General features: G+C 44.6%; 1 protein-coding gene across 3 annotated transcripts in view; it reads left to right on the top strand.

Annotated features, from left to right (window-relative positions):
- Window positions 1-26,639, top strand: part of PRUNE2 (prune homolog 2 with BCH domain) — a 232,735-nt gene that overhangs the window by 160,757 nt on the left and 45,339 nt on the right. For all 3 annotated transcript variants that reach the window (XM_081804095.1, XM_081804097.1, XM_081804096.1), the window contains 3 exons: window positions 4,505-4,663; window positions 7,905-14,445; window positions 14,823-15,591. In XM_081804095.1, the coding sequence (XP_081660221.1) occupies window positions 4,505-4,663; window positions 7,905-14,445; window positions 14,823-15,591 (7,469 nt within the window). The remainder of the gene's footprint in view (window positions 1-4,504; window positions 4,664-7,904; window positions 14,446-14,822; window positions 15,592-26,639) is intronic.

The raw sequence follows: 26,639 nt of genomic DNA, 5'->3' as shown, positions 1-26,639 counted from the left end.
CCACATTCCAGTACTCAAATGTGTACAAGACATTAGTTAGATCACCTTTATTTCATGCAATGCACTACAGTTATTGGCACTTTATAGCATAAAGACTCAATTTTTCAGAGCAATGGAATAAGAACTAAAACAGGATTTTGTGAGAGAATGGATTTTCCCACTGCATCTGTCTGCAAACTTTCAACCACAAATGTAATAAATCTCCTGGACACTATCACCGTCACTCTCTCGGTTGTTATATGAGTTAAAGTTAGAGCCATATCATTTCTGTTCCCTGGCTCTTTGTCATCATGATCATCAATCTCACCTTAGCTTTTGGCTGGGGAATAATAAAGCCTTTTTCTCCCCACACTTCCGGGGTCTTCCAACTCATTCCAAAACTAGAAATCACTCGGGCAAAAGGACTCATGACCTCTAAAAATGTTTAATGATCGAATCTTTGGACCCATGGGTGACAAAGGACAGTGACAGGGAGCACTTCCCATTCTTCATAGCTGATGTATTGGAATGGGCTGGGTTTTGTGCCAGCCAGGTAGTTCCCAGCTATAATGATTAGTAAAGTAACTTTGTAAATTCCTTGCAGCAATCTCAGGCTGAGGTCCTGCTGCTAAGGTGGGAGGCTGTATGGTGGGGGTGGTAAGTTGCAGTTGGAGCTCTACATTTTCTAAACCTTTGGCAAATTGAGTGAGTTATACATACGCGTATGTATATAATTTTAACTGAAGGTGGAGGAGACATTTTGGAGACATTTGAGCAGATTAACAAATAGTATTTGTATACGTGTAACTAAAACAGTAATTTATCAGGTAGAAGGCAGATGGGGGGAATAAAATGCCAACCTGTATCTACAGTTGGGTTGTGTTGATGATGAAGTGCTGTTTATTCAGGGCCAGCCTAGCTTGTCAGCAACATAAGAGCCGTGGTAGCATATGACTCCCTGCGTAGCTAGAAGACAATAATAAATTATCTCCTATGCAAACAGCACCAGCATAAAAGCAGAACAGACTCTGCCTCCCAAATTCCTGAAGATTCTCACTCATTCTCTTGTTTGATGCTGTTTTCAACATGATCCTCCTGACACACTCCTAAAGTCAGTAAGATCAGCTCTGGTTTGGACAATTCTATGAGGGTAGATAGGACATAGTTGTTGATGATCGCCGTTTTGGAGGTAATGTAACATGAAACATGCCTAAGTGATTTACATAAATCTTTGTTTTTTCAATATTTCATATGGTCGTATGGATTTGGGGGCCACCCAGAGGAGAACTGAGTGTCACCCAAAGGAGCTTGATCCGAATAATCACTTGAGGTACATAATGAAAATACAGAATCTTGGACCCAATCCCCGACCCGATAAAGGGGAGCTTCTGGCAAAGTGGTTCAGAAACACACACCCGCCCCGGGGTGATGTTTATGATGAAGGCAGTGTGAGGAACAAGGAGCTGAGGGTGTGAGTTAATAAAAATCCCAGTAAAATGACAGCGTTGAAAGAACCCAAAGAAAGGGTCAGAGGGAAATACATCAAAGAACAAATCCCTCCCTTTTTGAAACGGCTTTTCAATTTCCAATGTGCATTCGAATCACCCAGGAGTTTTGGAAAATGCAGTTTCTGCTTCAGTAGGTCTGGGGCGTGGCCTGAGACTCTGCCTTCCTAACGAGATGCTTGGTGTTGCTAATGCCTCTGGACTCGAGTCCAGCAAGAGCCTAGAGCTGCCATTTGCACACAGAAGAATCCAAACAGATTGGAGCTCAGCCAACAGTTCTGAAGAGCTGATGTTCCACAAGTATGGCTTTGAATAATGCCAAATCTACTGAATCCTAATCCTGCGCTCAGTTACCAGTTAAACTTGCCTTCTTTTGTTCAAGTGACCTAGCTGGGAGTCTGGTGATAATTGTTATTATATGTGAAAAATCTCTTAGAAGTGTTATATATCCTTTCAAGTGTTTATAACTGTATGTGGGGGATTTTATGTACATACTGAAAAAAAATTTGAAAGGAAAATTGCTAAGCTTTTTGGCCAACGCCTTCAGTCTGGAGGATGTGGGAGGTAAGATGTAGGTAGTTGCTGTCCATTCTTGTTCTCCTTCAGGACCATAGCTTCTTTTATAATTCATGATGGCAAAAAGCTCAGCATTGAGGTCCTCTTGAGGGACAACATCTGTGATGATTTGAAATAATTTCATCTACTGAATGTGCATTGTGTACAGTATGAGGTCCAATTTAAAAAAAATATATCATTTTAGGGGTGCACTGGGTAGCTCGGTCGGTTAAGCGTCTGCCTTCAGCTCAGGTCATGGTCCCAGGGTCATGGGATCGAGCCCCGCATCAGGCTCCCTGCTCAGCGGGAAGTCTGCAGTCTGCTTCTCCCTGTCCCCACCCCCAGCTCGTGCTCTCTCTCTCTCAAATAAATAAATAAATAATATTTTTAAAAATATATCATTTTAAATATCTATTTCTATTGTGGGTGAATTAATTTTTTAAGTATCTTTTTAAAGATTATTACTATGACACTTGGACAATAAATAAAAAGCATGAAAACTGACAGAATGCTTTCTGGGACACAGGTTGCCAAAAGCTATTATATTGGAACATTGTAAATTTCATGGCCAAGTCAGTACAATAGGTCCTTGGTATTCAGCAACAATGTATCCTGAGAGCTTTGTGAATTCCCATGTGCAAGTCCTTGTGCCCAAAAAGGGCAATGTTCTCCTGAGGTGCCTAGCAGAAGTAGACAACAACCACTCCTTGAGGGCTGGACGCTCGTGATGGGCTGGGCCCCCACACCTGTCAGGTGTCTCGTGTGGCCTCTCAGGGGCCTCATAGACCTTGACATTCAACTCAGCAGAAGGACAGAGTATGTGTGTTATGGATATTTTAAGCGGCCAGTAAATAATCTGAGCCGCAAATATGAAATCCACAGGTTTCAAAGAACGCGCACGCACAAACATAAATCTGGGTATGGAACATGCCTGCATCTCTATGACTGCACTGTCTAGCTCCTCGTCACGGCTATCTGGGGAGGGGGTACGTGGCCCCTTCTCTTCCTATGGTACATATTTCTGTGTCACTTTAATACTTTACCAGTGGCATGCACAGTTCTGATGCCTTTTATATCAGAACAAAAATTGATAGAATTCTTTGTATCTCTTGAGTGCACATTATGGTGATTTCAACTGTCAGTGGATTGTCTATGATGATCATATATATATATATGTGTGTGTGTGTGTGTGTGTATACATATATGATAGAGGATTATGTAGCAAAGGCTGATTTTGTGTGTCTATCTCTCCAGTCATTCAAAAACATTTTTTGAGGGGCACCTGGATGGCTCAGTCAGTTAAGGGTCTGCCTTCGGCTCAGGTCATGATCCTGGGGCCTATCTTGGGCTCCCTGCTTAGCTGGGAGTCTGCTTCTCCCTCTCCCTCCACCCCCCCCCCAATTCATGCCCTCTCTCTCTCGCTTGCGCTCTCTCTCTCAAGTAAATAAATAAAATCTTTAAAACGAAAACATTTTTTGAGCAACTAGTATATGCCAGACATTATGCTAGGAGCTAACGTATGGTCTTCAGTTCATTTCTTTAAAAAAGAGAGCTAACTATGCCAACAAAGTGGTTCTCATTGCTGTTAACAAAACTGAAAAAGGCCAGCACATATTTGAAGATGATGTGAGCCACAGGTTTGTGGTAGTGGGCTCCTTTTCCACAATGATTCACTCTTTCTTAGCTACCACATAGAGCAGGAAGATCTGATAAATCATAGCCTTCCATAAATCTCCCGGACTCCTACACCGGAATAAAAAGCATTTAGCTAGATTCATCCTTAGGGATTCTTTTTGGCTTTATAATAATCATTGGAAAACAATTATAAAAAAAAGAACAATAACTTCCTCCTATTTTTCTAGTGATAGGTTGTTATGATAGTCAGGAGCTATTCCTAATCCTGTGAACAATAAAAGGAAAAGTATTTTTTACAAAGTCAACGTTCAAATAAATATTTTAGGAAAGAACTGTTAAGACATTTAGTCCTTGTCTAAACTATCTTAATAATGGCCAAGACTTCTGGGGTGCCTGGGTGGCTCAGTCAGTTAAGCCTCTGACTCTTGGTTTCAGTTAAGGTCAGGATCTCAGGGTGAGATGGAGCCTCATGGGGGCTCTGCACGTAGCCAGGAGTCTGCTTGGGATTCTCTCTCTCTCTCTCCCTCTGTACCTCCTCCCCCGCTCCTCCCCTTCTTCGCCTCCAGCTCACGCACACTCACTTTCTCTCTCTTTCTCTAAAAAATAAAAAATAATGGCCAAGACTCCTTCCTTCCTTGGGTTAGGAAAACAAACAAGCAAAGGACATTTTAAGCCATAGCATGAAAGTTTGCAAACTTGTGTGTTTCTTTCACTTGCCTCTGATAATAAAGAGCTGTCACGACACATCACAACGCGGGACAAATCTGTGGCACAACTCCCCGAGGCGAGGGAGTCTGGCATTAATACCAACTGGCCTGTTGTCATTTCAGGACTGTATGTTTCACGGCAGTATCAGCACTGACTTGAAAGCATTTGCAGACAAGTTCGGTTTTGATGTCCTCATCCTCCTGGCCAGCTACCTGCTGGAGGAAGAGCAGCCCAGACGGCAGATCGCTGTGTACTCGCAGAACCTCGAGCTGTGCAGTCAGGTAAAGATCTCCTTTGGTCTGGCCCATTTGACTGCTTCCTAACCTGCTGGCTGTCACAACACGCGGTGGGACATGGGAACGGATGGGTGGCTCAAGGAAACAGACCCAAGACATAAGGTCCTAGAGTGTGAATTTTAAGAAATGTTGGGGGTATTTTGTACATTGGGCCGTTTGTGTGTGTACATATTTATATTTCAATATTTTTATTTATATAAATTTATTTATATAAATTATAATATCTATATTATTTATTTAATTTGTTATTTATTATAATAAAACATTAAAATATACTTATATAAAATATAATATTTGTATATTATTTAATATATATTATATAAATAATATAACTATATTCAAATATTTGCCTCAGAGTTTTAGTTTTCAGTTTTGAGGCTATGCCACCCAAAAATCACCTAATTAGAATTGGCAGTGAGATAAATATTGGTCCTTTTTAAAAAACTGAGGTGTAATTGAATATAACATTATATTAGTTACTGGGGTACAACATAATGACTTGATATTTGTGCATATTGTGAAGTGATCACCACTGTAAGTCTAGTTAACATCCATCACCATGCATAGTTACAGAAAAAAAGGACTTTTAAGATCTACTCTCTTAGCGACTCTCAAATATATAGTACAGTATTATTAACTGTAGTCGCCATGCTGTAACATTACATTCCCAGGACTTATTTATTTTGTAACTGGAAACTTGTACCTTTTGGCTCCCTTCACCGCCCCCTCAACACACACACACACAAGGCCTTTTATTTTATTTTTAAATTAATTTTGTATTGAAGTATAGTGGACACTCAATGTTACATTAGTTTCAGGTATAGAATGTCGTGATTCAGCAAGTCTGTATGTTATGCCATGCCCACAAGTGTAGCTACCTACCATCTGTCATCATAATACAGGAATATCATTGACTATATTCTCTGTGCTGTGCCTTCCATCCTGATGACCACATGGGGCCTTTTAAAAGATTCCCGTATCTATTTGTCTTCTAGACCGAATCCATAGAGGGAAAGAGTGTATCTTTTTCACCCAAAGAAAGGCAAGGTCTCCTGGGGGTGATATTTTCTTTGAGGACTGCTACTTGGTTATACCTAAAAAAAACTCAGTCCCTGTCTAAATACCTATTTGATGCCCAGTGTTTAGTAACTGGTAATCTAATGCTTTGATCAAAATTGGCTTGTCTCCAAGTACTATAACTCTGACTGGGTAATTAGCTCCTCTTGCTTGATAACTGAATTTTTTAACCCAACGTTTTAGAAATAATGTAAGAAGTAGACACAATTAATCAAAATAGGGCACCAGCTATACCAAACTAGGCATATTTAACAACTAATATGAGAACCTACATGATTCATTTTTTTTTTTTTTAAGATTTTATTTATTTGAGAGAGAGAGAATGAAAGACAGAGAGCATGAGAGGGAGGAGGGTCAGAGGGAGAAGCAGACTCCCCGCTGAGCAGGGAGCCTGATGCGGGACTCGATCCCGGAACTCCAGGATTGTGACCTGAGCCGAAGGCAGTCGCTTAACCAACTGAGCCACCCAGGCGCCCCCTACATGATTCATTTTAATATGGACGACATGAACACAAAGCAGTTTCATCACTGTCTTTCCTCACTAATGGATTAGACACCTGTCTATCTGCAGGTGGCTACAGGCAAAGTCTCAGGAGACTCCTTTCTCATTCTACATCCTCACTTGCTGTCCCCCAAGAGACCCATCTTGGCTGTATTGCATGTGACTGTAGGTACTCACGGACTCCTCTGTGCATTCTCAAGTCCAAGTGTGAAACAGGAAAGAGCCCCTGCTCCTGCTGCTGATGTGTTCTGTACCCCCCCTTCAGACCCTCACACACCTGTGCATTGCATCACCAACCTGTGGCTTTTTCAGTGTTTTTGCTCTGCACTGGGTTTCCAAACTGAATTCTATGTCTGGTCACTGGTTTCCTAGGGACCGACTTACATCTCCTAAGCCTCCAATATGGTGGTTTTTCAAATCGCTTTTAGTAGCAAAGCAGCTTTAAAAATTGGTTAATCTTAAACAGACAAAAGTAGAAGAGCAGGTGAAGGGATTAGAAGCCCTGGAGCCCGCTCTGCATACCTCTCCTCTTCCCCATGCTCCCCTCCCCAATCACCTGGGAGACAGTTCCTCTGAATCTTGAGCAACACAAGGTCAACACTACCCTAGAGGAAACCGTCTGTGTCCATGTGACCTTAGGCGATTAAGGGCCAGCTTCTGCAGAATTCACAGCGTGGCTCCATCATGTGTCACCTGCATGGCGTTGGTCAAGGTATCTGACCTTGCTGTGTCTCGGTGTCATCACTCGCAGAACGGGGATAAAGAATCCCTACCTTGTACAGAATTATTATGAGGATTAAAGGAGATACCGCACATAAAACCCTTAGAACTGTGCCTGGCATACGGAAACAATATATGTTAATTATTATTATTACTATTAATGTGAGCTCGGAGTTATTTTCAGTGTTGCTGCTATAACCTCCACGAATCCTGTGGGGCCATTTTGAAAGCCCAGTAGGCAAAATATCCCTGACGTTTCCTAAAAATCATAGAGCTGCGGCCCGGTTCTGGCCTCACACCAGTTGTCACACATTCTCTTGACCTCCGAGGGCAGCTTTGTCTATTCTGAGCTCCATGTTGATGCTTCCCGGGGGGCAGCAAGAGACAGTGGGGGCTCGCGTGCTGTTGGAAAGCTCCATCCCTGGTAGCTTTCTCTTTCCTATTTTCTCCTTTGCCTTATGAGGCTTTCGGAGGTAAAGGCAGGTCCTGGGTGCCTCCTCCCGCCCCGTTTCCCCTCATGCCCACACTCATCCCCGCCCCCCCTGCCCGCCAGTTCTCAGCAACCAGCATTATCTCTGCTTTTTGCAAACTTGAGTTTCACTCCTGTTGGAAGATGATATTATATTACGCCAAGGAAAGGATTAAAATGCTTTAGATCTCTTCACCTGTAACTTTCAGGAGCAAACAACATTGAGCTGCTGGATTTTGAGTTAAAAGAAAAGCCATTTCGATGGGATTGTAGAAAGAGGTGGTGGTATGTTAAGTGGGACTTTCCGTGTCTTACATTACTCGGTGTTCCGTTGTTTGAGATCTTCTTTGTAGACTGATGCACACAGATTAATTTTATATTAAGGCAAATTAAGAAAGCCAAACTGCAAAGAGCAGAGTGCCTCAGTGCTCACATGAATCCTTGTGCCTCCCTGACAGATTTGCTGTGAACTGGAAGAATGCCAGAACCCTTGCCTAGAGCTGGAGCCCTTTGAATGTGGCTGTGATGAGATTCTGGTGTACCAGCAGGAGAACCCTTTGGTGACCTGTGATCAGGTGGTTCTTCTTGTCAAGGAAGTCATCAACAGGAGGTGTCCAGAGATGGCCTCCAACAGCCGAACGTCCTCAACAGAAGCTGTGGCAGGCAGCGCCCCACTGTCCCAGGGATCTTCCGGGATTATGGAGTTGTATGGTTCTGACATAGAGCCACAACCCAGCTCCGTGAATTTCATAGAAAACCCTCCAGATCTGAACGATTCTAACCAGGCTCAGGTGGACGGGAACGTAGACCTCGTCAGCCCAGACAGTGGCTTGGCCACCATTAGGAGCAGCCGTTCGTCCAAGGAGAGCTCGGTTTTCCTCAGTGATGACAGCCCAGTGGGAGAAGGTGCGGGGCCTCACCACAGCCTCCTCCCAGGGTTTGACTCCTATAGTCCCATCCCTGAAGGAGCAATAACAGAGGAGCTTGCCCAGTCCAGAGAACACAGTGAATCCTTTGATCTCTTCAACTTTGACCAAGCGCCCATGGCTTCTGGGCAATCCCAACCATCTTCCCATTCTGCAGACTACTCTCCCGCAGACGACTTCTTCCCCAATAGTGATTCATCGGAAGGGCAACCCCCCACAGGGCCTAAAGAAATCAGTGGGATAGGGATGGACATGTCTAATTATTCATCCAGTTCACTTTTGTCAGGGGCTGGCAAAGATAACCTTATGGAATTTGATGAGGAGTTTGGTCAGAGACAAGAAAGTCCCCAGGATCACTCTGAAAGAAATTTGAGCCTGACAGGTTTTGTGCGAGATAAATCTCCTTCACCAGAAAGGCTAAAAAATATTGGAAAGAGGGTCCCATCAACACCTATGAATAGCTTTGTAGAAAGCTCGCCATCTACCGAAGAACCAGCTCTACTCTATCCGGAAAATGTGACCCAAAAAGCAACAGACACAGGTCACATCGGGCCACCACAGACCCGTGCGAGGTGCAGCAGCTGGTGGGGGGGGTTGGAAATCGACTCTAAAAATATTGCAGATGCATGGAGTTCCAGTGAGCAGGAGTCTGTCTTCCAGAGCCCCGAGTCGTGGAAAGATCATAAGCCAAGCCCAGCGGACAGGAGAGCCTCAGATTCTATATTTCAACCAAAGAGTCTCGAATTCCCAAAGTCAAGTCCCTGGGAGTCTGAATTCGGTCGGCCTGGGCTTGGCAGCAATGATATTCAAGACCAGAATGAGGACCCTTTGCAGTTTCAGAATGTGCCCCCGGAGAAATCAAATTTGCCAAACGCTTCTCCCCAGGGAACAAATCACCTGATAGAAGACTTTGCCGCCTTGTGGCGTTCTGATCGCTCTCCCACAGCGATGCCGGAGCCGTGGGGAAATCCCCCAGAAGATGGTGACCCAGCTGCTGTGGTGTCATTCCCAGCCTGGAGTGCCTTTGGTAAAGAAGATGGTGCCAAAGCTCTGGCAAATACCTGGAATCTGCACCCAACCAGTGGTGAGACACCTTCTGTGAGGGACCCAAGCGAGTGGGCCATGGCAAAAAGTGGGTTTTCTTTTCCTTCAGAAGACAATTCACCCAGCGAGGCAAATAATGAAGAAATCTGGGGCAAGAAGAACCCCGCCCCCAGGGATGATATCCTTATATCTGGGAATCCCAGCTCTGATCTGGATCACGCGTGGAATAGTTCTAAGCCAACCCAGGAAAATCAGAATGGTTTAGTGGATCCAAAAGTTAGGGGGAAGGTGTATGAAAAGGTCGATTCCTGGAACCTTTTTGAGGAGGGTATCAAGAAAGGAGGGTCAGATGTCCTGGCACCTTGGGAAGATTCCTTCTTATATAAATGTTCCAATTACAGTGCATCCAACATGGGGGAAGATTCAGTGCCTTCCCCCTTAGATACCAACTACTCCACGTCTGACTCTTACACTTCGCCAACATTTGCTGGAGATGAAAAAGAAACAGAAAACAAACCATTTGCTCAAGAGGGAGGCTTGGAGTCAAAAGATGCTAACTCTGGCACAGGGGAGACTGAAATGCCTCCTGGGTCCCCAGAGCAGCCACCCAGGAATCGAATTAGCTCAGGTCCCGGGAACCTAGAAATGTGGGGTTCCCCTGATGCAGATAATAGTTCTCAAATAAATGTCACTCCTAGCCCAGATAAAGATTTCCTCGAGACGGAGTCCCCCGATGATAAGAACATCTCCCTGGAAGATGACGTCGGGGAAAGCAGTCTGTCCAGTTACGACGACCCCAGCATGATGCGGCTGTACAATGAAACTAACCGTCAGCTCACGCTTCTACACAGCAGCACCAACTCCCACCAGGAGGTCCCCGACAGCCTCGACTTGTGGAACAGGGTGATTCTGGAGGACACGCAGTCCACTGCGACCATCTCCGATATGGATAACGATTTGGACTGGGATGACTGCAGTGCTGGTGTGGTGATCTCCAGCGAAGGTCGGGCGCAAGGATACATGGCTGAAGGTCCCGAACCTGAGACCCGATTTTCCGTGAGACATCTGGAACCATGGGGTGTGGAGTATCAGGAAGCAAATCAGGTAGACTGGGAACTCCCTGCCTCTCCGGAGCAGAGCAAGGACCCTCCTGCCAACGAATATCACAGCCTGAATGAAGGAAGTGGGCAGCTAATCGCGAATGATATTTGGGATTCCGTCATGAGAGATAATGACATGTCTTCATTAATGTTACCAAGCCCATCCTACGTTACAGATTCTGAACAACACAAATCACCTCCTGAAACTCCCAACTCATCAGAAAAAAGTAAGGATGGTTCTATCCCAGAGGTGCTAGAAGCTTCTGGAGCCAACGAGTCAGGAGCACTTGATCCCGAGAAGCAGAACATGGGCAGAGGAACCCTGCCAAGTGATGCAGCATCCTGGGCAACCACCCTTGAGAATCCAGGGCATTTTGCACACTCAGATCCATGGGAAGGTCCTAGCTATGGACAAAGCGAAGGTGAGGAGGAAGCCCATGGAGCTGTTGCAAGGGAGCGCCTCAGTGAGGAGGAGATGCTAGACAGAGCCTCGGGGATTTCTGGAAAAGGGCCAAGTGGTGGGGAATGCTCCTCCCCAGTGGCATCTCAACATCAAGAAATCTGCGATGAATCGGGCCAAGTCAGCTCTCTTTCACTCACTTCTAGTCCTCAGACTGAGGAACCCCAGGAGGTTTTAGAGCATGAGAGGGGGTCCTACAATCCAGATCCCTGTGATGGGCACACAGAGGTGTCCACAAATGACCCGCAGGCCCAAGAGACCTGCGAAAAGCACCTCATGTATCACAGAAATTCAGGTGAAACCACTGAAATTTCAGGTGGGCTGAATTTAACAAAAACTGTATCTTTACCTGAAACGGATCTTGAGAAAACTGAAAAATGTAACATTCTGGAGCCAGAGAGAGTGAACCAAGAGCCACCCCATGAATGTCCCCAAAGCCTGGACATTTGGGATGCCTCTGTAGACAGTGACGTGCAGGTCAATTTACCAAATTCTGAGATAACTAAGAATCTTGAAGTCGAGAGTACTGAAGACAACCTTCCAGGAGCTATTCCATCAGGAAACTATCGCAGAGATAGTATTTCTAGTGAGTATACACATTCCAGTGCATCGAGTCCTGGCCTAAACGATTCTTCAGCTGCATTGCCTTCCTGGGACCAGAGACCCAATACAGGGCACCAGGAGCAGCATCAAGATGATTGGAGCCAACAGAATCACCAAGAATCTGCACTAACTACTCCTGACAGCCAAGTAGAAGTAATTGCTGAAATGAAGGACCTGGAGAAAACCAGAATGGACAGGTTGGAAAAGAGCTTAGATCACAAGGTTCCTAAATTTTTAGAGATTTGGAGTGACTCCATAGATGGCGATTCCTTTTCCTCTTTATCCAGCCCTGAAACAGGCAAATATTCAGAATATTCCGATGCCTATCAAGAAGGAAATCTAGTGGTTAGCCAGCAGGAGAAAAACGACCATGACATTTCTAAAACTGTGCAGCCAGAGGATGCCAGGTTCTCTGCAACAAGCTCAGGTTCCAACGACGACAGCATAGACGATGAAGAGTCAGTGGAGAGAGAGGTCCATCTGGGCACTTGCCAAGCTGCTCAGAGTGAACCCGGGGCTTGGGACGCACTGAATGAACCTAGTAAGTTCTTGGCCACAGCTGATCCCAATGATGAATTTTCTGCCTATGGAGGCGGTTCAGAACCAACAGAGAATAAGTCAACCGCGTTCTGTGACAATCAACAAAACAGTCCCGATCACTGGACTCTCTCGCCACTAAAGGAGACTGAACTACAGATCACAGCAGTGGATAAGGAGATGAGATCTCCGGAAACAGCGAATACAGGAGATAACCCATGGCAAATCTCCCCCCAAAGTGAATCGAAGAATGAGAATTATTCTAAATTGGAAATGCTTGGCTTCTCAGCCGAGAGCACTGAGTGGTGGAATGCCTCTCTACAAGGAGGACAACCAAATGAGAGTGCATTTGAAAGGGAATTACCTAGCTCAAGTACTGTGTTAGAGATGAGTTCTTCAGTGTACCAAAACGTAAGTCCTCGGGGAGCGCCCGTTCAGGGTGATACCAAACCCATGGAAACGCAATGTACCAATCCTTTCACCGAGGAACATCAGTCCCCCTTCCTGGATAGCAATGAGAACTCCCATGAGCAACTTTGGAACATTCAACCAAGGCACCCAGACCCCGAAGCTGATCAGCTTAGCCAGCTGGTAATATTGGACCAAATTAAAGAAAAGGATTCCAGAGAGCAAAGCTTCATGTCTTCTGCTGGTCAAGAACTGACTTCAGAAACACCTACCCCAAAGCAGCAGTGTCAGAACACAATGCTGTCCGTCTGGGATCAGCCAGACCCAACATATACTCACACAGATGAAAATGGATGTGTGATATCTAACGTCTCGACGGTTCAGTGCCAAGAAACAAATTGGTGGGAAGAAGGAAAATCATATCCCGGTGAAATAACGAATTCAACCATTGCCTCAGATTTCCCCGCTGTCAGTTCTCCCACCCAGTTGATAAAGAAGTCAAGCTCTGAACGGGATGTCTCTCCCCCTAGTGAGGGCCCCCAAGGCACATTTGTTCCAGATATTTTACATGGCAACTTCCAAGAGGGTGGGCAACTGGCCTCAGCTTCGCCTGACTTGTGGATGGATGCTAAGCAGCCCTTCAGTTTGAAAGCAGATGGTGAGAATCCAGATATACTGACTCACTGTGACCATGACAGCAATTCTCAGGCTTCCAATAGCCCTGATATATGTCATGATTATGAAGTAAAGCAAGAGACTGAGCTGCACATCAAGGCTGGAGTGGGACCTGAAGCGGAAGCTGGTGAGTTATATCTCACTGAGCCGAAGATGGATGAAGAACCCAATCCAGAGCCTGGGCGGGAATTTGTCCCATACGATTCAGAACTATCTTCTGAAGACGTGATTCCACTGCCTCCCATCAGTGATCAAGCAAACACAAGGGGCTCATCTCAGCCTGCCTCTCACAAAGGTTCCCCTGAACCTTCTGAAATCAATGGTGGAAATAACACAGGTTTCAAAGCATCCGAGAACGGAGTTTCCCCAGATACAGCACCAATTCTGCAGCTTGTGGACAGAACAATCCCAATGACTGAAAACATGGGAACCGGTATTTTTGTAACTCTCCAAGAGCCAACTATGGACAGCAACAGCTCGCTGATGTCAGAGGGCTTTTCCCTGGAAAGTCAGACAGATGTAGGAGCCTTGCTGGACCACGAGCAGCCTTTTGCTAGTGAGAATTCTGCCCCTGGTCATGACGCCTTGCTAGCCTCCGACACTTGTCTGGATGTAAGCGAAGCTGCTTTTGACCACAGTTTCAGTGATGCCTCAGGTCTTAACACATCCACGGGAACGATAGATGACATGAGTAAATTGACATTATCAGAGGGCAATCCCGAAACACCAGTTGATGGGGATACAGGGAAGCAAGACATCTGTTCATCCGAAGCCTCGTGGGGTGATTTTGAATATGATGTCATGGGCCAAAATATCGATGAAGATTTGATGAAAGAGCCTGAACATTTTCTCTATGGTGGTGACCCTCCCTTGGAAGAAGATGCTCTGAAGCGATCTCTGGCACCTTACACACCCCCCTTTGACTTGTCCTATCTCACAGAACCTACTCCTGGTGTCAAAACAACGGAGGAGGCTGGGTCTCCAGAGGATGAGTCTCTGGGGAGCGAAGCAGCCGAGATACTGCTTTCTGCCCTTCCTGATCAAAGGAGCAAGGAAAAGCACGAAAGAACCCAAAATAGCCAGCCCGGACAGCTGGTTGTGCTGCATATTCATGAAGATTCTGAGTCGGTCTCTTTGCCAGAGGGAGCCGACTCCAACCTTGAGCTGTCTCCATCAAACATTGACTGGGAAGTAGAAACAGATAACTCAGATTCACCAGCAGATGGAGACGTAGGACCACCAAATGGTAAGAAACAACCGGGTCCTCCACCGCTCCCACCCCCACCCCACCCCACCCCCACTCCCAGAAACGGCTGCTTTCATGCCATTAACATATTTGTAAACCGAGCTCTTCCTACCGTTGTGGGTAAAAAAGAGGAACTAACTGCATTTGCAATGCATGCTTCACCAAGTCCTGCATTACAGCCGTAAATGTCTGCTGCTTATTAATACCTCTCTTTGAGGGTGCCTGAGAAAATACAACAGCTCCACCAAAAAAAAAATAAATAAATAAAAATTCTTAAATTATCTCTCCTTAGATGGATCATTTGCAAAGATCACAAATCACATAACGTGTTAATTCAGCCTTGTTCGCCCCTTCTCGCCTTCATCTTCCACTTCTAGGTACCACCGAGGGAATATCAGAATTGGAAGAAGAAAAAGTAATTCCTATCAAAGAGCCTGAGCAGCTAACACCAGAATACAGGGAAGTAGTGTACACGGAGAAGAATGAAGATCACCATGCACTACACATGGATTACATACTTGTAAACCATGAAGAAAATTCACCCCCAACTCCGGGGCCCAGTGAAGCCAGAGAATACATGTGTGAATTAGGAGAGTTTCACACAGGTTCTGAAGGAACAGGGCTGCCAGGAACTCAGCTAGCAGGCTTCCCAGATTCCTGTCAGCCTGCCTCCTTAAATGAAAGAGAAGATTCTCATCCTGTAGAGAGAATGTCTCCCAAAGGTGATAAGAGATCCTCTCTTGAGAGCCCTGGGCAAGACCAGAGCTGGATGGTCTTGGGCCATGGTGAGGTCGGTCATCAGTCACTGGAAGCTAGGAACTCGGGGCCTGGATGGTCTGGCAAGGTGGTAGAGCTGACCTCCGCTTGTGGCTTGGGCCAAGGTCCCCAAATGCAGGTTCTAGGAGGAATGAAGTCTGTGGAATCTTTAGCACTAGAAGAGGCCCCTGGTCTGGGCAGCCAACCCCGGAAGAGCAAGAGCCAAGGCAGGGCTGGCCCAGATGCAGTTCTGCGACAGGCTGTCGCCCATGACAATGAATGGGAAATGCTGCCACCCCAGCCTTCTCAGAAAAACAGGATTCTTGAAACGGAAATGGAGGAGGAGACAGAGTTTCTGGAGCCCAGAACAAGGAAACCGAGGCCAAACGGGTAAGCGCATAAAGCTAGATTTATTTATTTATTTATTTTTCCTGAAAAATATTGTGTTAGAATCTGGGGAAAAGGTGAGGGATTGTGGAATATGAAGAATAACTAGATGATGATGGGAGCTTTGCTTCTATGTATGGCCAAGCGTACCATCCGTAAAAGCAGCTGCTAGATAACCATAAAGATAATGACGATTTGTGTGTATTTTCAGCCAAAAAAACAAAACCAAAAACCCTTCGGTTTCCATCCGGAGTCTGTCTTACCCTTCCGATACTTACATGTACTCAACCTACTCAATCCCTATATTACTCTTAAACAGGCAGCTGGAACCAGAGAAGGGAGGGCACTAACATTTTTTCATAGAGCGCCAAACAGTTTGCTCACATCATCTCATTTAATACTTACAACCACCCTGAGGTGGTAGGCATTATTACCTTTACTTTCCACATGCTGGTGGGGGTGCCTTGAATTAAGTAACCAGAGTGAACACTCTGGAATTCGAAGGTTTTCACCTCCAGAGTCCATGCTTTTCCAGCAGACACACAGCCTATCTCACGCAAAGGGCAAATCTGGTTTTATGTCCTACCTCACTTACGATAAGGGCTAACTGAGCCTCAAAATCTTCGCGTGAAACATTCACTCCCCAACTGGCTGAAAAATTGGCAAACAACCATCAAACTAGGGATTCATTCATTCATTCCCCACATGGTGTCTGAGAGTCTGCTCTGTATGGAGTTTCTGGGTAGCCAGGGGATATATGGCAGAATGTCATGGAACAGGATGTCATCTCTGCTCTCGAGCTTCCCAGGCCCTGTTGATACCATGAAGGGTTGTTCGTTTCTCTTCATTTGTCCTGATGGAGCCCTCTTGCTCCCAGGGACAAAAAGGCAAATTGTGACAAGAAGAAGATGATGTTTCCTCTTTAAAATGTCGTGGAAAAAAAAGATCTCTTTTTCCTACTCATTTCAGGAGTATAAAAGACTGTGCATACCACATACTCACTATGAGTCAAAGACTCTGGATTCCAGCCTGGCTCTGCCCTTACTGGCCATGTATTTGGAGATTAACCCTAGGCTTACATTTCTTCCTCCATAAAATTGGTGACTTGGGCTGGAGGACCTCAGGCCTTCCTCAAGCTCCCATTTGTGCGAGCTTCACTTGCGTACAAACAGAATGTGTCCGTGAGAGCTTTGGTCTTCGCAAATTGCATTTCTCCAGGAAAGGAATAAGAAAACAAGAAGGAACAGCAGGAATATATCAAGGGTTAGTAAAGTGCCATAAAGAGTTAAAAGCTCAGATTCAAGGTCAGCTTCCTAAATCCAGACCTTTTCAGTTGGCCTAATCTGTCTTTCGTCCTGTCAAGCTATTTCCTTCCAGAGAGACCCCAGATCCGTTATCAGAAAGAGAGTAGCAGATGGATCCCAGCAGCCCCTCTGACATTGTTATAGATTGAGCTCAGAACTCAGGCAGCCTCTAGTTGGCTGAGCCATTGTTTGGCTTCTTCTCTGCATTTTTGCACATGCCCCTGCAATTCGACAGATGAGACTGTTCAATTGTATCACTAGCCCCCTTTCTTTCTGGAAGATTTCTTTCTCATATTTTTCTGCTCAGCCCCTGCAGTAATGAAAATTTTCTCACAATTAGGGGAGGGGGCATATTTTCCCGCTGGCATTTGTATTACCTTTTGCATAAATAATTTACTCTTGACTGTATTTGAAAGGGTCCCTCTGTGCTAGATTTTGAGAGGGTAGGGAGTTGTGGGAAACAGTGATTCTCTAAGCGGGGTCCTAAAACCAGCAGCCTCGGGGCGCCTGGCTGACTCAGTCGGTAGAACATGGGACTCTTGATCTGGGGGTTGGGAGTTGAAGCCCCACGTTGGCAGTAGAGATTACTTAAAAAAAAATTTTTTTTTTTTTAAATAAAACCTGCAGCCTCAGAATCACCTGGGTGCTTGGGCGCCTGGGTGGCTCAGTTGGTTAAGCGACTGCCTTCGGCCCAGGTCATGATCCTGGAGTCCCGGGATCGAGTCCCGCATCGGGCTCCCTGCTCGGCGGGGAGTCTGCTTCTCCCTCTGACCCTCCTCCCTCTCGTGCTCTCTGTCTCTCAATCTCTCTCTCGCAAATAAATAAAATCTTAAAAAAAAAAAAATTAAAATATCTCCAAAAAAAAAAAAAAGAATCACCTGGGTGCTTGCTAGAAATGCAAATTACTGACCCTACTCCTTACTCTTCCTGAATCAAGAAATCGAGATGGGGTCCAGCCATCTGTGCTTTAACATGGGTAATTCTGGTGCACGCTTAAGTTTGAGAACCACTGGTCTAAAACTTCCTCACAGCCCTCTAGTTTAAGAAGGGAGTTAAACACAGGTAAAGAGGTAGATAATAGTGTAACATGTAAATCAAAGTAATTAATGACCAACATATGTAGAAATATGAATAGCTACCTATCATGAGCATTTGCCATGGACGGGGTACTAAGCCCTATGTATGCACTACCTCATATTACCCTGGCAGGGATTACACAAGGAAGGACACTGATGTTTAGAAAGGTTGAGGGGCGCCTGGGTGGCTCAGTCAGTTAAGTGTCTGCCTTCGGCTCAGGTCATGATCCCACAGTCCTGGGATCGAGCCCCGCATCGGGCTCCCTGCTCAGCGGGGAGTCTGCTTCTCCCTCTCCCTCTCCCCTTGCTTGTTCTCTCTCTCTCTCACTCTCTCTCTCAAATAAATAAATAAAATCTTTAAAAAAAAAAATAAAACGGTTGAATCACTTGGTATGGTTTCCAGTTAGAAGGTGAAGAAGCTGGGATTTGAATTTAAGTTTTTCCATGTCCAGAGTGTGTGTTCATGCTAGTGAATTAAGAGGGGAGGCATCTGCATAAGGCACCTTTACAGAGGAGGAGCCGGGGTGGCTTAGTACCCACCCGCATCAGGAGGCAGAGTGCCCAGGACCCCCAGGAGTTTAAAGGGCCCACGTGAAACTTTGAATTTCTTTTAACATCTAAAGAAAAAAAAATGATCATGTTCCTGTGTGGATTATATTTTTTCCCTACCAATGCAGAGGTAAAATACAGTTTTGGATTTTTTTTTTTAATGAAGGAAAGAGCCCGGGAAAGTAACAGTGCCTAAGGCCCACCAAAGGCATAATGTGGCCCTGAGAGGTGTAATTCGAGATGGGCATTAAGGGAAGGTCATAATTTGGAAAGGCAAAGAAGAGGGTAAGAGGTCAGCCAAGCTGTCTAGGAAGGAGAGATGAAGGAAACCATGGACACAGGAAGATAATCACAGAAGCAATATAAAATAGTCCTATTTTTCTGACTAAAAAGCTGGAAACATCTTCTGACACAGAGTTTGGTCATAGGGCAGAACCAAGACTGTCCTGAAGTTTGGGCTTCAAAAAGAGAAGTAGGCTGATAGTATATGCAATATGACATACCAGCTACAAATTGGCTTCGAACCCTCCCCTCCCCCTGCTGCACCCCCTCACTCAAGTTCCCACACTGGTTTGAGAACTGCAAGCCATACTGTCAAAATGCAAGGAGGCCTCAGAAGGTGGTTTTTCTCCTTGTACTTCACCGACTTCCTCTTGTTAACAGAACTCGTTATGAGTATGGGGAGAGAAACTCTCTCCCTTGAGATTAGCAGCGCTGGGTCCTGGTTCCTAGGATCCATCTTCCCTCTTCCCAGAGGCTTTGCCAACACCTTGGTCATCCTCCAGCTATAGACCCGCCAGCTCAGGATCACACCCCAACTCCCAAGACAGTGATGGATATGCCCAATCTTTCCGATGGGGTCACAGAGAACAGTAATCTGCACCACACACAATGTTCTTAAAATAGGGAAGAACTAGTTAATAGGTTTCTTTTAAAAAAGACATGGTTGCAAGAATGTCCTGCGAAAAAAGGGTCCTTTGGTTATGTACTAGTCAGGGTTCTCCAGAGAAACAGAACTAATAGGAGCAATAGGAGCTATCCATCTATCTTTGATCAAGAGAGAGAGAGAGAGAAATTATTTTAAGGAATTGGAATTGGCTCACCCAGGTTTAGGGGCTGGCAAGTCTGAAATCTATAGGACAGGCCAGCCGGCTAGAAACTCAAGCAAGAGTTGTTGCGGTCTTGAGTCTGAATTCTGCAGGATAGTGGGCTGGAAACAGCAGAGTCTCTGTGTTGCAGACTTGAGGAGAGTTCCTTCTTTTTTGAGAAACTTCAGACCCTGCTCCTAAGGCCTTCAACTGACTAGACAAGGCCCACCCACATTCTGGAGGATAATCTGCCTTACTCAAAAGTCTGCTGATTTCAGTGTTAATCACATCTAAAAAAAAATACCATCCCAGCAACATCTAGAATGGTGTTCAACCAAATAACTGGGCGCCATAGCCTAGCCAAGTTGACAAATAATATTAATAATCATAGGTTATATTCAAAAGCCTGAACTAACTACATGCTAAGTGAACATGAAACCATTAACATTTGTAAACTCACTACCATCTAAATTATATAAAAGTGGGTTGATCAATATACAAATATATTGGCTTTCTCTGGGTGTGGGGTAAGGAAATAGCTGTGAGGGATGATAAATGGAAATAATTTCCAAGAGGAGGAAGTAGACTGACTCTACTTATCTGGTCTCTTGTAGATACACGCAGGGGCGGGGGCAGGGCAGTGGGAGGCAGAGTGGAGGAGGATGAGGGGGAGCTCTGGCACATGGGCTTTTGAAACAGTATTTAGAAATAACCTGATCCAGGGGCACCTGGGGGGCTCAGTTGGTTAAGCGTCTGCTTTCGGCTCAGGTCATGATCTCAGGGTCCTGGGATCGAGCCCTTCATCGGGCTCTCTGCTCAGCAGGGAGTCTGCTTCTCCCTCTCACTCTTCCTCTGTGCTTGCTTGCTCTCTCTCTCTCTCTCTCTCAAATAAATAAATAAAATCTTTAAAAAAAAGAAGAAATAACCTGATCCTTATATTTGTGGACCTATAGCTCCTAGCCCTGTGAGGTGAGTTATTTGGTACTCCCTAAAATAAAAATGACCTTCAAACGCAATAGAGTCATACTGCACACAACCTGCTTCTTATGGTCATCGCTGTGCATTCTTTCTTTTTAAATTAGTGACGCTGGCCTTTTTTTTTCTGTCTGACAAGACTGTGGGAAGTAACTCCCTTTTCTCCCTGTGAGTGACCCCATTAAATCTTTATACAGTTTTCACGAGACCCTCTAAAACCAGACTTTCTCTGTCTGGGACTTACAGCTGAGGAATTAGTACAATGGGTCTTAAACCCATGTGAATGCTGAAAATGAAAAACAGGTAAAGAAATAATCTGTCGACTCTTTCTCTCGACGTTGGGTAACGATATGTTTGGGCAAGCAGAAGAATCAGGCTCTTTGAGCACATACTACCCCCTCTCTGGGTCTTGCTGTTTGGATGGGCTGCATCCCAGTTCCAAACATTCGCCTTTTCTCCAAGGTAAGTTGATATTCCATAAACGACAGCTGTCCCTTGTTTGTTCACTGTTATTTGGCTTTGCCCTGAACCAAACCCAGAACACCAAACTTGGCATTGACTCTGTGTTCATTTATTTTTGTAATTATATTTGATCACTTGATGTGTTGCGTTTGGTGGCTTGGTGGCGATAATTAAATATCATTCAGTGTTCTTTAAATTTGTACTTGGACTCAGGCCTTAGTCTCCTTTTTGGGAAAAAAAAATTTTTTTTTGGTTTTTTTCCGTGTCTCCCCACCAGCCCATGTTAGCTCTCCACTACTGGCCAACCTTACCCAGGACAGATGTCACATAAGTCTGGTCCCACCCAATCACCAACTGAGAGCAGCAGGGCCAGTTTTATTATGCCTACTTCATAGATAAACCAGCTCAGTAAATGAGCCGTTAATGTCATCCAGAAATGAGACAGTGGTAACATAAGGACTTGAACTTCTGTCTTCTCCCTTCCAGCCCGGTGCTTGTCAATAAGACACAGAGGCCAAAGCAATCATTTTTTACAAAGTATTCTACAGGTTGATGTATTTCTTCCTATTCTTCCGTTGTCCCATTGAGAAGTGCATCGCGTTTAATAGCCAAAATGCCCAGAGTGTTATTTGGAGAATAACTGAATCAGAACTCGCCGCTGAGCCTTCACTCTGTCGTGTGACCTACTGAGCCCTTCCCAGGCCTGAATGCACATTTTACACCACGGCTCATTTGTGATGGTTACTGCCCTGTCAGTGAGCTGTTCCCCATCTGTGGTTTGTGGGGCCAACTCAAGTGGCCAGAGACCAGAGAGGGGGGAGGGAATCAAAGCCCCTCAATGTATAGCTAAGTTTTCCAAATATTTATAGACATGGTATTTTGTGGTAAAGGATTTTATAGCAAGAAAAGGCCACGAACACCAAGATGAGGTAGTACAAGTCGGCTGTCCCATGGGAGGAACACCCACAGAGGAGCCCTTTTGTGTTGTGTTGGCTTCTAGTCTGAGGAAGAATCCAAGGTATTTCTCCAGCTGGAATAGTGAAATGTCAAAACTGATGTCAGGAATAAAAAAAAAAAAAAAGACTTCCATGAAAATTGATGGCATTTGAGGAGAGACAAGAAGTCATGGCTTACAAAAGCAGGATACATCAGTCTATCAGGGACCCAGCAGGAGAGAGATGACACATTCAAATGAGGATAATTCGAGAAATACTTAATAAAGGGAGTATTTACAAAGATGGAAGCAAAGTGTGAGGAGCTCACAAGGAATGGTGTAGTCGCTCAGGAATAGAAACAGGACAGCTGTTCTCGTTCCTAGGCCTCAGGGGCAAGGAGAGGGTGCTTTCCAGAACCCAGAACAATAATGTCAGTTTTCCTGAGAATAGCCGTGGCCTAGTGTTGAGGGACACAGCCAGCCAGGGGCCTTCCCACAGGGAGGAAGCCAGAGGAGAGCAGATCCTTGCCTCCCCTCTTCCTCCCTCTGATCTCCCACAAGGGCCCCCAAAACCAAGTGGAATTCAGAGTGGGAGGGAGCCTCCTAGGGCAGAGAGCAAGGGGGACAAAGTAAGAGAGTGAAGCTGAAGCAGCACCCAGATGTTATTCCACACAGCTGGCTGAATTAGAAAGCCGTGGAACCTCAGCTTCGGAAAAGTGTACTGAGATCTGTGAACGTACAGGGTAGTTAACTATTCCTCCAGTGCATTGGAGGACCTGGTTCTAAGATCCACAGGAGAGTTCTCTTAGAACAAGGGCTGTCGAAGAGTCACCCCAGGATTGGGTCATGCTTTGTAGAAATCCAGGCTGTGCCAACGGAAGAAATCAGGACGCTACCTTCTCTCCATGTTAACTGTTGGTTAAGGGATGTGGCTTCTTTTAATTGTCAGCCTAAGAGAGTTTTGTTCTAGGTAATGGCCCAGCAGGAATATTTTTAATTCACTCCCATAAACTATCTCAATATGTTGATCAACTCCAAATCAAAATTTATGGAAGATTGAATGAAAAATGTGTAATGCAAATGTTTCTTTACATGTCCCCAAATCTGCCCAGGGTTAAGCGCAAACCAGGGAACTATGTACTTGTCCCATGTTGCAGAGGATACCATAAAGTTTCTTTGTCCTGTATTATTTTTCTTATCTCCCGTTGGCTCACGCTGATGCAAGACATTAGGTCAGCGCAGTGAAACTCATCTCTTTTGCCAAGGATGTTGTTGAGAGTATGGGGATTTTCTTTTCTTTTCCTATCTTTTCTCTTTTCTTCTCTTTTTTTTTCCTTGAAAGCATGATTTTCTAATCAGAATACCTGTGTTCTCGTGAGCAAGTCCAGTTCAGGCTCCATCTTGACTATTAAGGAACATGATTTCCTTTAATTAACAACATTTATATAATTGCTTATGTTTATCCTTTTGAGTTGGCTCCTTGAAAACTTTCATTTCACACACAGATGGATCACTTGCCCGTATCAAATGTATAGAATTCTGGAATGTGTATTTTATTATATTTGCCCAAGTTCTAACTCCATGATGTGATCCTACCACTATTTTTCTTTTCCAGCTATTTTTAAGTCACGTGGTGGTGGTGGATTTTTACATATCTACCAATATTGCCTTAAAGTGGAGGTATAAATAAATGCATATATCCTCTTCATAGAACTCTTCATGGTTCCCCTGAAGAGACTTTTTTTTCCCCTTGCCTTTTGCTCTTAACACCTCCTTAAATTCCTCGATCTTCCTCCATCCTATTCTCTACACACTGAAATTCTACTTCTCATTTAAGACCCAGACCAAATGCCTCCTCCTTCCAAAAACATTCTCCAGTCTTTTCAAACAGAAGTCTTCTCTCTCTTGAATCTTCCTATGCTTTGCACCTGTTTTGTGGCCTTCCTCACATTCTGCCTCTTGTTGTATTTATTAGAGTCTTTCTTACTAACATACTTGGATGGAAGCCACTCGAGGCTGTGGTTAGGGTGTCCACATCTTTATTTCCCTCATGGCTACAAACAGTAGTTATACTCATGAAGTTGTGGCTTCAAGTCACATATTAACTGAAGGGGGATAGCAAAGTCATTTAGATGAGTGGATCTTAGAAACCTTAGTGAAGAATCTAGTTTACTTCTGCTGTTCAAAATCATTTAAATTTTCATAAATGACACTGGCCTGTGATTTTCCTTCATCATCTGGCTCTTGTCTAGTTTGGGAATCACAGTTACATTGGCACCATAAAACAAACTAGGGAAACTTCTCTCTTTTTTCTCTTCTTTGGAATAATTTATATAATCCAGGGGGATCATCTAATACATGAGGATTAGGTAATATTTCTAGAACCCGTCTGTGCCTGTTGCTTATTTGGAGGGATAGATTTTTTTTTTTTTACTAGTAATGTGATTTCTTAATGATTACTGGCCTATTCAGAGTTTCTCATTCTTCCTGCGTCAACTTTGCTATTCGGTAGTTTTCTAGAAAATTGTCCATTTCATCAAAACTTTCATAATAAAGTTGTTCATATATTCTCTTATTATTTTTTTCCACTCAGCAGTTACATTCTTTTCTCTCTCTCTAATATTATTTATTTGTATCTTCTTTCTTTTTTTTTTCTTGTTCAGTCTTTCTAAAGATGGGTTCATTTCCTGATAACTCGCTTTGATTTCGATTTTTTCTTACTGTTTTTTATTTTCCACTTTATTAAATTCTGCTTTCATCTTTGTTTTCTTGATATTAATTTTGCTATACTTGTTTTCTTCCTGTCAGTATGCTTCATGTTCTTTCTATTTATCTGAGAGGCCCCTACTTTTGCCCCTGAACACCAATTACTATGTACTTCGGTCAGCACCTCCATATCGCACTACACGTTCATACAGTCCCATCATGCTCACGTTTCCCTACTGCTAACTAACAATTCCAGTCCCAGAGAGAACTTGGAGACTGGAATTACTTGTCAGACCTGGATCTTTCATCTAACATTATTGGACATGGCCTCCTTCTCAACTTCCTATGATGATCTGGCTGAGTATAATGACCTCCCTGAGCCCCAGGACCCAATCAGTCCAGCACACACACACACACACACACACACACACACACACTCACTCCACTCAACCTTACATGGCAGCCCTGCCCTGGTTGGCCCACATGGATCCTTCAACTACACTCCTATCTCCTCCTGTCAGCCTGCTCCTACAATCCATACTCCACTCACAGGCTTGAGTGAGGCCTTTCAGATGTAAATATCTTCCTTTCACCACCCACTTTCTTCACACCGTCCAATGTCATTTCGGAACACAATTCTGATTCTTTACTACCACCCGGAGGGCCCCGTGTGTCCTAGTTGCTGCTTACATTTCTGGTCGCTGAGAGTACTCTTTCCATCAGCCCTCAGGCTTGCACACCAGACCATTTCCAGTTCAGTGATTTGGCACCAGCTGTACTCTCTGTCTAGACTTCTCTTGACATGCTGGCTTATTCTTTTTTTTTTTTTTTAGAGAAGATGTCTTTTTTTTTTTAAGATTTTATTTTATTTATTTGAGAGCGAGCGAGAGCACAAGAGGGGGAGGGTCAGAGGGAGAAGCAGACTCCCCGCTGAGCAGGGAGCCCGATGTGGGACTCGATCCCGGGACTCCGGGATCATGACCTGAGCCGAAGGCAGTTGCTTAGCCATCTGAGCCACCCAGGTGCCCCCTTCTGTTTATTTGTTTAGTGGATTTTGTTCTGTCTCCACATGTGAGAATGTACTCTCCAGGAAAGCAGTTGCCACATAGTAGGCGCCCCAGAAATACACCTGACTGAACAAATGGCAAAGAAAGCCAAGTTGTTCCAACATAATTTGCTTTTAATGAAACGGGTCATTTCTGGTGTTTGCTGCTTCCTTTTCCAAGGGACACGCGGTAAATATAGTTTGGGAGTGACTTAGTTCAGGCTATAACAAATTCCCATAGATTAGGTGGCTTATAGACAAGAGAAATTTACTTCTCACGGCTTTGGAGGCTAGAAATCTGAAATAAGGGTGCCAGGAAGGTCAAGTTCTGATGAGAGTCCTCCTTGGTTGCAGACTGCCAACTTCTTACTGTACCCTCACACAGAAGCAGTAAGAGCGAGAAAGCTCTCTGGGGTCCTTTCAGAAGGGCACTAATTCCACTCATGAGGGCTCTACCCTCATGACCTCATCGAATCCTAATTATTTCCCCAAAGCCCCACCTCCTAACACTATCACATGGGGTGGGGTTAGTGTTCCAACAGATGAATTTGGTGGGGGGACACGAACAGTTCATAACAGGAATATGCATCTTTTCAGATGTTGCCAAATCCATCTTTCCTCTTCTTTTGAAATTGAGGCCATAATTACCTATCTTTAGTGTCCTTGTACTTCTCCTGGTATATAATTCCTCCAAGATTCGTATAAGCGTTCAGTTTCCTAACGTGCTGTTATCCACTTCCCTCAGCCTCATGGAGAAAAGCAGGTGCACCTGTCAACTTTGCCAATACCAGTTTGTCCAGAGAAGAAAAATACTTCTGCTTAGTCATCTGTCATACTATCAACTCACATAGCAGTTGACAATATATATCTTCAAAGACCTTTTTTATTCATATTTTTCAACCTTAATTTATT

This window comes from Leptonychotes weddellii, chromosome 14, assembly GCF_054177405.1.
Source record: "Leptonychotes weddellii isolate Sample4059 chromosome 14, ASM5417740v2, whole genome shotgun sequence".
NCBI lineage: Eukaryota > Metazoa > Chordata > Mammalia > Carnivora > Phocidae > Leptonychotes > Leptonychotes weddellii.
Note: the sequence above shows the minus strand (reverse complement) of the source record. Positions and strands in the feature narration are given on the sequence as shown.